The following is a 14,062-nucleotide window of genomic DNA, read 5'->3' on the forward strand; positions in this document are numbered from 1 at the left end:
CATGGGAAATGACTACCTAGAAAGGAGTACGGCGGAAAGGGATCTGGAGGTTAGAGTGGATCACAAACTAAATATGAGTCAACAGTGTAAAACGCTTGCAAAAAAAAAAAATCATCGTTCTGGGCTGTATTAGCAGGAGTGTAAGCAAGACACGGGAAGCAATTCTTCCACTCTACTCTGCACTGACAAGGCCTCTGCTGGAGAAAATGTGACCTAGGACAATAAAGATTAAAAAAACTGGGTTGTTTAATCTGGAGAAGAGAAGACTGAGTGGGGGGTGGGGGAGAGGGGAACGTAACAATCTCCAAATATGTAAAGGTTGTTATAAAGAGGAGGGTGACAAATTGTTCTCCGTATTCACTGAGGATAGGCAGTAGGCTTAAATTGCACAAAGGATGGTTTAGGCTGGACATTAGGAAAAACTTCCTAATTGTCAGGGTGGTTAAGCTGTGGAATAAATTGCCCAGGGAGGTTGTGGAATCTCCATCACTGGAGGTTTTTAAGAGCAGGTTAGACAAACTCCTGTCAGGGATGGTCTAGATAATACTTAGCCTTGCTTCAGTGCAGGCCCTGAGCAATGTAACAAGGTTGATCTAATTTTTAAGAGTAGACCAGATCACAGTTGCAGCGCTACATCTTTTAATAGTAATTTCAAGAGGAGCAAGTTTCCAGGCAGATGAGCTGTGACATAGTGGAGGGATACTTATCTTTCAGACTAATTAGTCCTCACCTCAGGGTGTTGAGAGGATAACAGGAATGCTGATTCAGGAAACCTGAGCTACTCTAATCCTTGCTTGAGGATCCATTGTCTACTCACAGAAAGATAATTAGCATTAAAGTACAAGGGAGAGACTTTTGTTCTGTGTTTGTGCAGCACCTAGCACAATGGGGTCTAGTGAGTAGGGCAATGAAAAGGGAATCGTAAGACTGGAGTCTCATGACTTCCAGCTTGCCATTTCTGCTATGTACACTTGTGCAAGTTATTTCACCTCTCTGTACCCTTTGTCTTGTCTACTCAGGTTAACTGTCCAAGGTAGATTGTGAATGACCAATGGGGTCCTGGTCTGAGACTGGGCCTCCTGCAATGAAAGTTTTTTTCAAACTAGAGCTAGAAACTGATTTGCCAAGAAATAACAAGTACCAGAAGCTGAAATTTCAGCATATCCTTGTTATGTGCGCAATATTATGGATGGATGGCACTGGAAATGAGAGAGACCTCCTGCTATGTGAATGTATTTTGGAAGTCTTAGAGCACATCACCAATGAAGAACTGGTTTATTAAGCAGTTCAAGTTGGCATCTGTCTACCTGTGTCTCTAAAGTGCCTTGCACAATGGGGCCCTGAATTCTCATGGGAACCCTGGGGTGCTACTAATTTTATTTCACTGTCTCTGAAATCAAACTCCTGCTGGGTGTAGCAAAAATGTGTTTCAGTAAATAAAGAACAAGCTTTCTATCATTTGGGCCTTTCTGAACTTGGTTTATGTTGTCTCCACTGTCCCTCTCAGGAGAGACGGCAAACTCAGAATAAACACAGTCAGTTTTCTTTTTCAAATTAGAATCATAGAATATCACGGTTGGAAGGGACCTCAGGAGGTCATCTAGTCCAACCCCCTGCTCAAAGCAGGATCAATCCCCAATTTTTGCCCCGATCCCTAAATGACCCCCTCAAAGATTGAACTCTGAACCCTGGGTTTAGCACGCCAATGCTCAAACCACTGAGCTATCCCTCCTTCAGTTTCCTTGGTGTGACTGAGAAGATGGACTCCAGTGTGGCAGTGTATGGCTGTGCTTGCATTCACTAGTGGTTTATAATTATATGGTAAAAATGAGAAACTGAAAAATAGTGAGCGGTGACACTTTTTTGTATTTTTATGTCTGATTTTGTAAGAAAATAGTCTTTAAGTGAGGTGTAACTTGGGGGTACACAACACAAATCAGACTCCTGAAAAGGGGTACAGTAGTTTGGAAAGGTTGAGAGACACTGGTTTAGAGGGAACCACGATTCTGGATGTTGTACTGAAAATGGAATATCTTATTCATATAAACTTTAGATCTTTGAGCAGCTTTAAGGAGGTCAGACCCTTTGAGGAGGTCAGACCTGATGATCACAGAGGTGCCTGCTGACCTTTAAATCTAGAATTTATGACTGGATTTCAACTTCGCCTCCAAAGAAAAAATGTCTGAGCAGACTGTGTTTCTGAATCCTTTATCTAGCCGAGTAAAACCCGTGCTGATTTTAGAGCAGTTAGAAGAGTCAAGCTTTAAGCAGAATGCTGGTCTAAACCTTAACTAAAGTAGACCTGGAGAGGTTCACTAGCATTCAAACCCTCAAGAGACGGTTCAAACATCAGAAATTCATTGGCCAGAAGGCCCTATAAAGCAGGCTGGGGATCTGAAACTAACAGTCCAAATGCAAGCTGATGATAGTCACACCCAAATACTGTTCTTATCTGGGAAATCAGACACAAGATCTGCTTTAGTTCCTGGTAGAAAAAATTAACTCCAGTAGCCAGGTTGCGTGGCATATACTGATAGCACAGAGCTAACAGGTGCTCTTTAACAATGCCTACCAGAGCTACCTTTCCACAGAAAAGTCCAAAGGTTACAGACTGTGTCAATAATGATATACCAGGATCTTTGATAGAGAAACCACTTGCCCTGTGACTCTCAGGCTCTTTTCATTGTTACATTTGACTGGAAATAGTGAAGGGCTAGTTAGGTTTATCTGCTGCTCCTCGAGCACCATCTGCTGCCTATTCTGGGTAGTCCTGCATTTGTATCCAATGTCTTCCCTTTGGAGAATAGGGTGGGTTTTTAGCATCCAGTCTGAAGAAGATTATTAATTGTATTATCATAGTGCCTTGAAGCCCCAGTCATGGACCGTGAACCCATTGTGCTAAGCTGTAGCCTTCAAAATGATTTAAAAACAACAACATCTTTTCCCCCTTTTCTACTGCAAGGTCTATTTCCGTCCATTCCATTACCAGCGGGGGCAGAGGTTTGGCATAGCCGTGACTTCTGCAGCATGAGCAAGACAGGAAGCTCTTAAAAGAAAAGCCCCATCCTTATTTGAAGAGGCTGCTCCCTGGCAATTCAGGCTGCCTTAGGCCAGAGCCTGCATAGGGGCGGGGGGTGTGTGTGTGTGTGTAAAATGACTGTGATGTGCTGGACCAATCTGCAAATCAAATTATTGACCCCGTGGAGTCTGCCCTAGGAGTCTCCATTATGACAGTGAGACGGTGCTCAGTCTAACGAAGAGTGCTTCTGCAGAGGGCTCGTCCCCACTACAGACACAGCGCCTTGTTGTTTCTGCTCGACACCAGGCACACACAGTAGAATGGCAGAGGGGCGCCTCAATGAGTGACAGGAGATCCATAAAACCCTCTGTTGTGCTGAGCCCTCCCCTGAGCTGACATCTCAAAGGGCGTGAAAAGCGGGAAGCAAGCCGGTGTGACTAGCTGGGTAGCTGGGATGTTACAATTCTCGTTGAAAGGACGCCCAGAAGGGAGACAAAGAAATGATGTGACGCAAAGGGAGTTTGAACTAAAAGATCCACTGACTACAGGGCTCAGGCAGCTCGTGAGGCTACCCAAGCTAACAGGCAAATCGTTGCAAGACGAGGGAAAGTTTGTACGTGGACCATCAAAAATGTGCTTTGATTGGGTCATTTAGATGAGACCAGCTTCCTAACCCTGCTGTGCACTTCTGGGGAGTGCTGGGCAATGCACATAGCTCAGTGGGGCAGCGGCATCAGTCTCACAGGGGCCGTTCTCTTCACTGTGGTCATCACTACGGCCACCCATGCTGGGACCTGGGGCTTTACCTGTTGCCTTTCTTGCTGACCCTGAAATGGATATTATGATTGGTTCAGACAAAAAGGCAAGCAATGACATCACCAGTGCCATGGTGATGCCCTGTATGAAGGTTCTTGTCACCCCCTCCCAGCATGAGAGTTTGCACCCTCTGTCTTATTCCTTCTTCCGACATCTTGTCTTTTTGCCAGCACAGCTCTAACCTTGCAAGGCTTTGGGGCCAGTTCTCCAAGCAAAAAGCTGTCCTGGGCAGCCCAACCTCAGTGAAAAAGATTGGTCTCCCCCAGATTGGCCAGAGGAAATTAAATGTAGATCAGCCAGACACTTCCCAGAGCGGAGGAGTAAAGCCAGATCCCGGGGTGTCGGACGGAGTCTTGGGGCATGTACTTTGTTTGTAGCTTTCCAGCAACTGAACTGCCACCCAGGCAGGAGACAAAGCAGCATTTACTGCACTTCTTTTATCCCTCCCCTGTTGTTAATTCTATGTACTGCACCCCAGGACCCGATTGTTGTGCTAGGCACTGTACAAACACAGAACAAAAGGACAGCCCCGGCTTCAAAGGGTATGTCTACATAACAATTAAACACCCGCAGCTGGCCCTGGTCAAGACATTAGGGCTCACTCGAGCTCTGGGATCCCATGAGGGGGTGGGGATGGTCCCAGAGCCTGGGCTCCGGCCTGAGCCCAAAGTCTACAGAGCAATTTTTAGTCCCACAGCCCAAGCCCCAGTGTAGACGTACCCCAAAAGCTTACGCTCTCCGTAACTGTGTGTGTTTATCCTGTTTTGAGAGGAGACACCACGAGAGTTTAACATCAGGGCCTGAGAGCTAACACCTCAAAATGATACTTCCTCACCAAGGATAATTGACAGCCTCTGAGAAACTGTCAAGCAACAGTTATTCTCTTTGAAAAACTTCAGACTCTAAAGTTTAGAGGCATACGCTTGGGCCTATGTGTGCATGCAGGCCTGTACACACGCACATATAGTGAAGAGGGAATTACACGCAGTGATACACAGATTAATTTGATCATTTCTATGTAAAATGTTTAATGTATTTTTTTTTCTTTTAAAGCATTTAATAAAAGTTTGCATTGTCCCGTATGCAGCAAGACAAACTGCCTCCCTGGCAACAACACCCTGAACCCACATCCCGATTCATGTAGAGCTGGAAGAGTAGTAAATGGGTAACTGGAAAGAATGCCCTCACAAGTCTAACTGATCTTCCCAAAACACCAGGGGAGGAATGTACTTCTCTAATGCAAGAGGGACCTTTTATTGCTGCACTAAGACAGGTTTGCATAGCAAATAGAAAAGGAGACTATCTGAAGTACAAAGCAATATCTGAGATTTTTATCCCATACCCTTTTTCTTGCACAGCCACTGATTTTTTCCCCCAAAATATCCATGCCTATGCTATCGTGTTAATTACCAATATTAGTTGTCTGGTCTGGAGTAATAGCTCTTTGTGACTGGTGTAACTTCATTGACTTTAATGGAGTGGCAGCTACTTAGTTACATTGCCAATTTTCAGACCAACCTGTCAGTATTTTATTGGAAACAATAATATTAAAGAACAGCCTGACAGCAATAATGCAGAAGATGTCGCTTTAAAGCACACCATCACAGGGTGTTAGGGGATGAGGTTCTTTGGCCTGTGTTCCGTCAGAGGTCCCTTCTGATGTTAAAATCTGTGGCTCTATCTCCATGCCTTGAGCCGCAGGTATTGGAATAGACTCACATAACAGCCTAAACTCCTTAAAAGAAACAATACATATTTTGTGTAACAAAAGCCATGTTATTGTGAGATTGCAAAGGCTTTGATTTTTTTTTTTTTAAGTAAGCAAAAATCATCATCACCCTCGAAACCGTGAATCTAATCAGCGCAAAAAGACAGGGCGAAAGAATTGGCATGTCCTACAAGCTGCACAGCAAAACTGAACTGGGAAAGAGAACACATGGAAGTATGATCACAACGCTATAGGAGGTCCTTATTCAAAGCCCCTTGGCATTAATGGAAAGGCGCCCATTGAGTTCAACAAATTTATTTGAGCATAAGCTTTCGTGAGCTACAGCTCACTTCATCGGATGCATTCAGTGGAAAATACCGGGTGCATTGGCATCTGATGAAGTGAGCTGTAGCTCACGAAAGCTCATGCTCAAATAAATTTGTTAGTCTCTAAGGTGCCACAAGTCCTCCTGTTCTTTTTGCGAATACAGACTAACACGGCTGCTACTCTGAAACCTGTCATTGAGTTCAATGGCTATTGGCTCTGGTCCTTAAAGCAGAGTGAGGACTTCCCAAACAGTGCCCATCCAGCCCTTGGATTAGCTGTTCTCTTTCAGATTTCATTTTCTTCCCACTGTATTCCCTTACACATTCCATCCATCTGTAACCTTTACATGAACAGTCAATTCTTTCTTAGTTCCTGGCAGTGTGGGGGCTGAGCCTGCTGCCAGAGAACAGGCAAGCTGATGATTCAAGCTTTGCTCACATGGTACATGGTCTTAATCGTGCTTTGTGACTGCGAGTGCTCTAGATCAGCGTTTTTCAAACTTTGGGTCGTGGCTTGTCAGGCACCAGGTCGCTCTGGTCAGCACTGCTGACCAGGACGCTAAAAGTCCCATTGGTGGAGCTGCCCAGCTGAGGCAGGCTAAACCTGTTTCGACACCGCGCTGTGCCCTGGAAGCAGCCAGCAGCGGGTCCAGCTTCTACACGGGGGGCCACGGGGCTCTGCGCGCTGCCCCTGCCCTGAGCACCAGCTCCGCACTCCCATTGGCTGGGAACCAGCCAACGGGAACGGCGGTGCCTGGAGGCGAGAGTCACGTGAAGCCACTTGCGCACCTCCACCTAGGAGCTGGACCTTCTGCTGGCCACTTCCGCGGCGCAGCACGGTCCACGGTGCCAGGACAGGCGGGAAGCCTGCCTTTGCACCCCAGCTGCGCTGCTGACCGGGAGCCGCCTCAGGCGAGTCCGCACCCCAACCCTGCACCCCAATCCCCTGCCCCAGTCCTGAGCCCCCCCACACCTGGAACCACTTCCTGTACCCTAAAGCTCTCATCCCCAGCCCCACCCCAGAGCCTGCACCCCCAGCCCACAGCCCCCTCCCACACCCTGAACCCCTCATCCCCAGCCACACCCCACAGCCCTCATCCCTGTACCTCTGCCCCAGCCCTGAGCCCCTCCCACGCCCCAAACCCCTCATCCCCAACTCCGTTGGGTTGTGGGCATCAACAATTTTCTTCAACTGGGTCCCCAGAAAAAAAAAGTTTGAAAGCCACTGCTCTAGATCTTTGCTGTCAAATTGCTCAGAAGAAAATACAGCCTGCACCTCCTGCCCCCAAGGTAAGGAAATACACAATGAACTGGTTTCAGAGTAGCAGCCGTGTTAGTCTGTATCCGCAAAAAGAAAAGGAGGACTTGTGGCACCTTAGAGACTAACAAATTTATTGGCGCATTATGCTCAAATAAATTTGTTAGTCTCTAAGGTGCCACAAGTCCTCCTTTTCTTTTTACACACAATGAACAGGCCCTGCTTTAAGCAGCCCTGTTGAGTATTCCCTGGACCACACTGATTAGCTCATTGAATTCACTGCTCTGAAAATGGCCCCTGTCTGTGAACTTGTAAAGCTCTGCGTTGAGCTCATTGGCCACTGCCTGCTGCTCACTCCAGGGAAGAAAAGGATCATCTGTGGAAGCAAACTGCACAATGCGATTGCAGTTAGCCTTGATCTTCTCCCATTGCCAAGGTCGGTTAAAGTATCCTGAAGGGCACAAAAACAATCATTATGGAACTGAATCTAACCTCTCTGTGGTATCTTCAATGTCCTGTTTACTTCCTTGTAAATTTCCAATGCAAATAAATTTCTTCTTGGGACCAGATGCAAACTGGGAGCAGTCACGGATTTAAAAGATTTCTGACTGCCCAGTGTCAAGCAATCAGTCTCCGGTTTGTGGATAAGCAGGCATATGTGAAAGGACAGGACTCTCCTTTCACATTATTAGGGAATGTCATGCTAGTAATTTTATTGGTTCAAGAGAATGCCACACGTAGATCAGATGAGATCAACTTACCGCTCTCTCTTTCATTCTCATCTCCCAAGTCGGAAACGTAAGCAGACACTAAAATAACTGCATACACCTTGTGAGTTTCTGCAAACCTGAGAAAAAAAGGAGCCAGGTGACTAAGCCGGCTGTACATCATTCTCGTACACAATACATAGTTCCTGTCATTTTAAGCAGTTTGCACCTTTGGGAGATGGTTTTTACCTTCTAATCTATCATTTAAGAACATGAAAAAAATCTAGATTGTTTTTACATTTAAAGGAGAACGAGAAGCAGGGAACAGCAGAAGTCAAGACGAAGTAACTGACTGAATCTGACAGCAGGGCTCTACAATGTCCTTTCTGCAAAGATGGGGTGAAGTTCATGTAAAAGATTTGGACAGGTTACAGCTACAGGCAAGTCACCCAAGGATTTTCAGATGGATCATGTAATGCTATAGCACCCAAACTATTACATTCGATTGAGGTGGGGGTGTTTTATCGTGGCATTCCGTCCCCATTGGTACATATTTAGTTCTTCAATGGCAGATCAGAGGCCCAATACAGAGCCAATCCTGAATCCCTTATGCATGGTTCTAATCCCATTAAAAGCATTCTACTCACACTGATGTCAGGGGGTATTTTTGCCATTGATCTCAAGTCAAGCAGAACTGGGATCATTAGCTTAAATTGGCCTGATCACATTAGAGTGTGAAACATGAAGCTCTGTGCAATGTCCCCTGTACTGTACCTCATGGCAGCAGCCGCACCAGAACTGTGTCCAATAATGATAGTCTGCTCATCGCAATGGAGTTCTGATTCCATGAATGGCAGCCAGATTCTCTCTCGAGCTGTAACTGATTTTTAGAGAAGCGATTCAATTGCTTTGTGCTTCCTTATCTGGCAAAGAATGAACTCTTCCCCTCCTCCCCACCCCGGCTGGCATGCTCTGTGTGCATCTCTTTCAGGGATTTTCTCTCTGTTTAATTCTCCGTGTACTTATTGCTTGGGAAAGGGGTTAGGTTAGCAGCCCTGGAAACCAAAGGCCTCTGTTTATCCCTACTATGCATCAAGTGTACACTGCAGCTGTGCAAATTCCAACCATGCTACCCCACCAAAAAGCACTTCCACATGGAGCTGGAGGTGCCAGGTGTAAGGGTCAGTGTGTAGTTTAACCTTCACGGCTCAGTCTTTGGCCTCTTGGCTGAGATTGCCAACAAAGACACCAGTCCTGATGGTGGTGGTGGTGTTGTGGACACCGGGGTCTGCTGGAAACTGGGCTGAGACAGAGACTATTTGTCTAGAACTACTGGCAGAAAGAGCGATCTGGAATGTCAGCCTTCATGAACACTTCCCCACCGAGCTCCCCAGTTTGCTCCAGCTCATCCAGGGCCCCGTGGAATCTCTGGGGCTTGCAGGTCTTAGTCAAACATGTATTGTCTGTGCACGAGCAATGTTTTGCATCACAGTATGTGCACGTAACATTCAGATGAGCATCCCAAGCCCTCTCCCGATTAAAGCATGTGAGCAGGCTATGCACTATGGATCTCCTTCTGGGCTGGGGGTGCACCAACTCCCCAAGCATGAAGACAGCCACTGAGATAGTGCAGGCTCATATTCATTTTCTGGAAATATTGAGCATGGGATAAGGCAAAATAAGGGGACAAGAAAAAACAGACTTACTTGGGTCAGGCATATTTCGAAGTATACACTGGAAACCAGGTATCTGTGTGGAGAATACCAATGATTGCACTGTCAAAGGTTGTCTCTTAGCAAGCAAAGTTAGACAACTACTGGATTGCTCACTTTCCTCCAGAGGGTCTTCAAAGACGGGCCTTGCTACAGTGTGTCAGGTTGAAAGGTTGAACGCTTGAGGTGGACTGGGGAACACGGAGAAGAGTGAGTAGCTAGTATTTACCTAGTCCTTTGAAAACGTAAAGCACTGTACACACTGCAAATTATTATACCCTGGGTGGAGGGAGATTGCTGATTTTACAAATACTCCTCATTTGAATTACCAGCAATCTCTCTCAAACATACCTTTTGGGGTTCTCCCTTGGGAGACCAATCACTGCACTCTTGTGCTTGCATCTCACTAAGAGCGATCCCTTATTTCTGTGCTAACTTTCTCCTCCATATGATGTCAAGTGGCTGAACGTCATAACAGAAATACCCGAGTGGAATTACAGGGAACCAGGTGAGAGTCCCGAGAGGAGCAATAAAGCATCATATACTGCATCCTTCATGCATCATTCAAATCAGTGTGCTGGATCTTCCCCCAAAAGGGAGGTCTGAACAAGCCTGAGGGGAGGGGGGGATGTTATATGACAAAGACAAGAATCACAGAGAAAGTTACTTACTTCTAATGCTGAACAAGGAACTTTATTAGAGTAAGAAAAACTATATGATCTCTCTCTCTCGCTCTCTGATTCACTGCAGAAGTTCTGCCTAGACCAGAGATTCTTAAACTGTGGTCCGCGGACCAAGCTCCATTCAGGTGGTCCGCGGACAGTTCCCTCTAAGGTGCACACCTGGGCAGCCACACATGAGAGAATGAAGGGCCACCCACCTATTTAGTGGAGCTGCACAGGCAGGGGGTAGGTGGGAGCGGGCAGTAGGGTGAGAAGGCAGCTGGGGGGAATTTGGAACGTGCAGGGCTGTGGCTGCCAGGGAGAAACACCCCCTCTCCTTCCCAGCCCCAGCTTGGGGGGCTGTCCTGGTGCGGGAGAGAGGGCACATCCATTGCATTAGAAAGGTAAGACTACTGATATTAAAATATGAGTTGTTTGCTTTTATTTGGAGAACAAACAACGTTTATTATTATTATTAAGGTTTTTTATATATAGCACTTTTATGCAAAGCGCATTACAATAGTTAGCTAACGGTACAAACAACATTTGGAAAGATCATTAAGTGGTCTGCCGAGACCCTCAGCAATTTTCAAGTGGTCGGCGAAAAAAAAAAAGTTTGAGAACCGCTGGCCTAGACCCTTCCCCAGTCCCCCTCCTGCTTGCCAGCTGTGGATTTAAAGAAAGGGAACATAGATGCTAAACCTCACAAAAGGGAAGCAGAGACTGGGGCACACAGCTTGACGAGGAAAAGAAGCCAGGTGCCTGATCCAGGGTGTTCCAAACACCTGGTGGGGAGAAGAGTAAATAAATGCAGTCAGATCAAACCTCGTGTCATCACCACGTCTCACCTCCTCTAGTCTTTCCCACACCCATCTGTACCAGTTGGATTGCTCGATATCGCCTGACCCGTTCCCAGGTACGATAACAGCTTTAGTGGCAGGAAGCTTCTGCCGCACCTGGAACATGCTGCTGCTGCACTGCAGCAGCAGGAGCAGATGCTTTTGCTGATACAGACTAACAGGGCAATCACTCTGAAGCCAAGAAGAGGGGATCCTGGGATGGCTGGGAAATGGAGGCAGAAAGGAGGCATCTTGGGAGTTGAAGTTTTCTCGGTAGAAAATTATTCACAGTGTGGTCCTTGCTGTCATTTGTTGCTCTCTGAAATAAGCTAATTTAGAAACCCCAAAGCACAAGTTAATGAGACAAAAGCGACACGTCAAAGACTTGACAATCACAATGGGAGCTAGCGCCTTACCTGCTACTTGTCAATTTTGTTTGCAGTGTTGTCGTCATGTTGGTCCCAACTCCCAGGATATTAGAGAGACAAGGCGGGTGAGGTAACACCTCTTACTGGACCAACTTCTGCTGGCAAGAGAGACAAACTTTCAAGCTACACAGAGTTCTTCTTCTTGTTAATTTTGTTATTTCCACCTTTTTTTTTGAATGTTTGTACAGTGTCTAGCGCAATGGGGCCCGTCCTGGTCCACAATTGGGGGTCTGCAGACACTAATGCAATGCAAATTACTATTAATTATTATTTTCAGTAGAGAATATTATCAATATACCTAAGCATAAATTTCAATAAGGTTTGTGTATGGTTTTGTTTAGCAGTGTGTATTGGATAGCTGATATAATTTTTGAAAGATGTAGTGTAAATATATTATACAGTATAGGCTTATATTTTTGATAAGGTAAGAACATCTGAGAATGTGATCAGCCTTTGGGGTCTCTGTCTGGTGTACTGTATGTGAAGGTGCTAATATTGTCTTAATGATTATAATTGTCTTTAGATGATTAAATAAAGTAGGTTGGAATGTCAAAGTTAAGGTTGCAAATTGTAGTGTAATTCTGAGTTCTTTGATGAGAGCACTGAGTTGAATTGAATGTGTTAGAGATGGCGTTAGCCTCATGGTATAGCTACCTAGACCATTGGTGGCAGTGGGCAGATTGTTATTGTGCAGGTGTGAATGTTGCTTTAACATATGCGTTTCTCGCTTTATAGTGTTTGCATTGATGTGAGGAAATACAATTGAGCAACTTTATGTTAAAGATTTTAGTGTGGGAGTGACTATAAGGAACAGTACCGCAATGTTTCAAATACACTACCATAGCCCCTGAAGACATATCTACACTGGGCGTGTTAGTCCACTTTCCCTTTGTTGCTGCCATTGTTTCAGCTCCACTTGTGGAAGCAATAATACGTATTATCTGCACCATATATATGTATTTTATATGCATTAAGCATAAATAGTATTAAGCACAAATATAATAGCAATTATATAGCTAACATTGGCCTATGCTTTTTATATAACCCTAGGTTTCAGAGTAACAGCCGTGTTAGTCTGTATTCGCAAAAAGAAAAGGAGTACTTGTGGCACCTTAGAGACTAACCAATTTATTAGAGCATAAGCTTTTGTGAGCTACAGCTCACTTCCTCAGATGCATATCGTGGAAACTGCAGCAGGCTTTATATATACACAGAGAATATGAAACAATACCTACTCCCACCCCACTGTCCTGCTGGTAATAGCTTATCTAAAGTGATCATCAGGTGGGCCATTTCCAGCACAAATCCAGGTTTTCTCACCCTCCACCCCCCACACACAAATTCAGCAGGAGAGTGAATTTGTGTGGGGGGGTGGAGGGTGAGAAAACCTGGATTTGTGCTGGAAAAGGATCTCTGCTTTTTGTTTCTTAGCTCCAGCCCTTGTGAGAGATGACAAAGCTTTTGTCCTATGATGGCCCACTTAATTTTTGATAGTCCTGCTGGGTGGGCGTGGGTGTGTGTGGGGGAGAGACTGAGTTCACAAGTCAGGCATTTTTATAATTATAAAACAAATTTATATTTTACCTTGTAGGAAGGAATACAGACAAGTGAGGTTAATGCATGCAGAAATTTACAAGCATTTAATAGAGTCTAAACACTAAATACATTCTTATGAGACTAATACCTATTTTGAACACAACTAACACAGGTGAGCTGGCTAGGTTTCCAGCTATGAGTTTTGTCAGTTCTTAGCTAATGCATATGACCTTGGCAAGAGCTGGCACCTGGTTTACCAGCACTATAGAGGGCCTTAGCCCTTTGTATACAAACAGTACTGGGATTATTTAGTGGTCACATAGTCCATTAAATAGTATCTCTAAAAGAGTGAAAAATTCCCCTCCTACATCAGGTCTTGAGTCTCCAAAACTGGGTTCAGTCCCTTATACCAGTTGTGAGCTTGGCCCTCAGTCTTCCTGCAGACACCCACCATCACTGCGTGTGTTTTGTTAAACATGACTTCGCCGTTGTTTTATAGCCATCTCTATAGCATCAATTGAGATGGTGTCAGAATACCTATTCCACCCCACAGGTTTCCCATTTGTCTTGGTGTTTGTGCTGACTTTGTCTGGGCCACCCCACATTGCCTGGATCCTCTGCTCAGTGTCAGGGCCTGGGGCAATTTGTGGGGTGACATTTTGTTGCCACGTAAGGATGCTTTGGTACAAGATGGGGACACACGTTTTGACGTGAGAAAGGGGCCTTTGAATGCGCGGCTTGTTTAACGTGACAGGGCCAAGGGCGAAGGAGGCTGTTAAGCGGCACGGGGCGGCGAGGCTTTGATGTGACTGTGGGGTGTCACTGCACTCGGAGTCGGGGTGATGTTTGTGCCAGGAGGCGGGCACCCTCAGGGCTGGCACGGCGGGGTGGCGAGGTGAGCACGTTTGCCGTGTGGTCTCCACCTCAGGGGGGCGAAGGGAGAGGCGGCTTGGTGAGGGAACCTCAGGGGAGCCGCACCCATGCCCAGGGCACAGAGAGCTGGCTGGCTGCTGGGGGATGCCCACATCACCAGGACTCACAGCTGCCCTCC

At 45.9% G+C, this 14,062-nt stretch overlaps 1 protein-coding gene across 1 annotated transcript; it reads right to left on the minus strand.

Moving 5' to 3' along the window:
- Positions 1–7,270: 7,270 nt before the first annotated feature.
- Positions 7,271–11,243, minus strand: RBBP9 (RB binding protein 9, serine hydrolase). The gene is made up of 5 exons (XM_073339754.1): positions 11,057–11,243; positions 9,541–9,583; positions 8,609–8,714; positions 7,889–7,974; positions 7,271–7,578 (listed from the first exon to the last, which is right to left on the minus strand). Exons 1-5 carry the CDS (start codon positions 11,171–11,173, stop codon positions 7,352–7,354), a joined length of 579 nt encoding a protein of 192 aa, XP_073195855.1. The 5' UTR covers positions 11,174–11,243; the 3' UTR covers positions 7,271–7,351.
- Between the last annotated feature and the right edge of the window lie 2,819 nt (positions 11,244–14,062).

This window comes from Lepidochelys kempii, chromosome 3, assembly GCF_965140285.1.
Source record: "Lepidochelys kempii isolate rLepKem1 chromosome 3, rLepKem1.hap1, whole genome shotgun sequence".
Classification (NCBI taxonomy): domain Eukaryota; kingdom Metazoa; phylum Chordata; order Testudines; family Cheloniidae; genus Lepidochelys; species Lepidochelys kempii.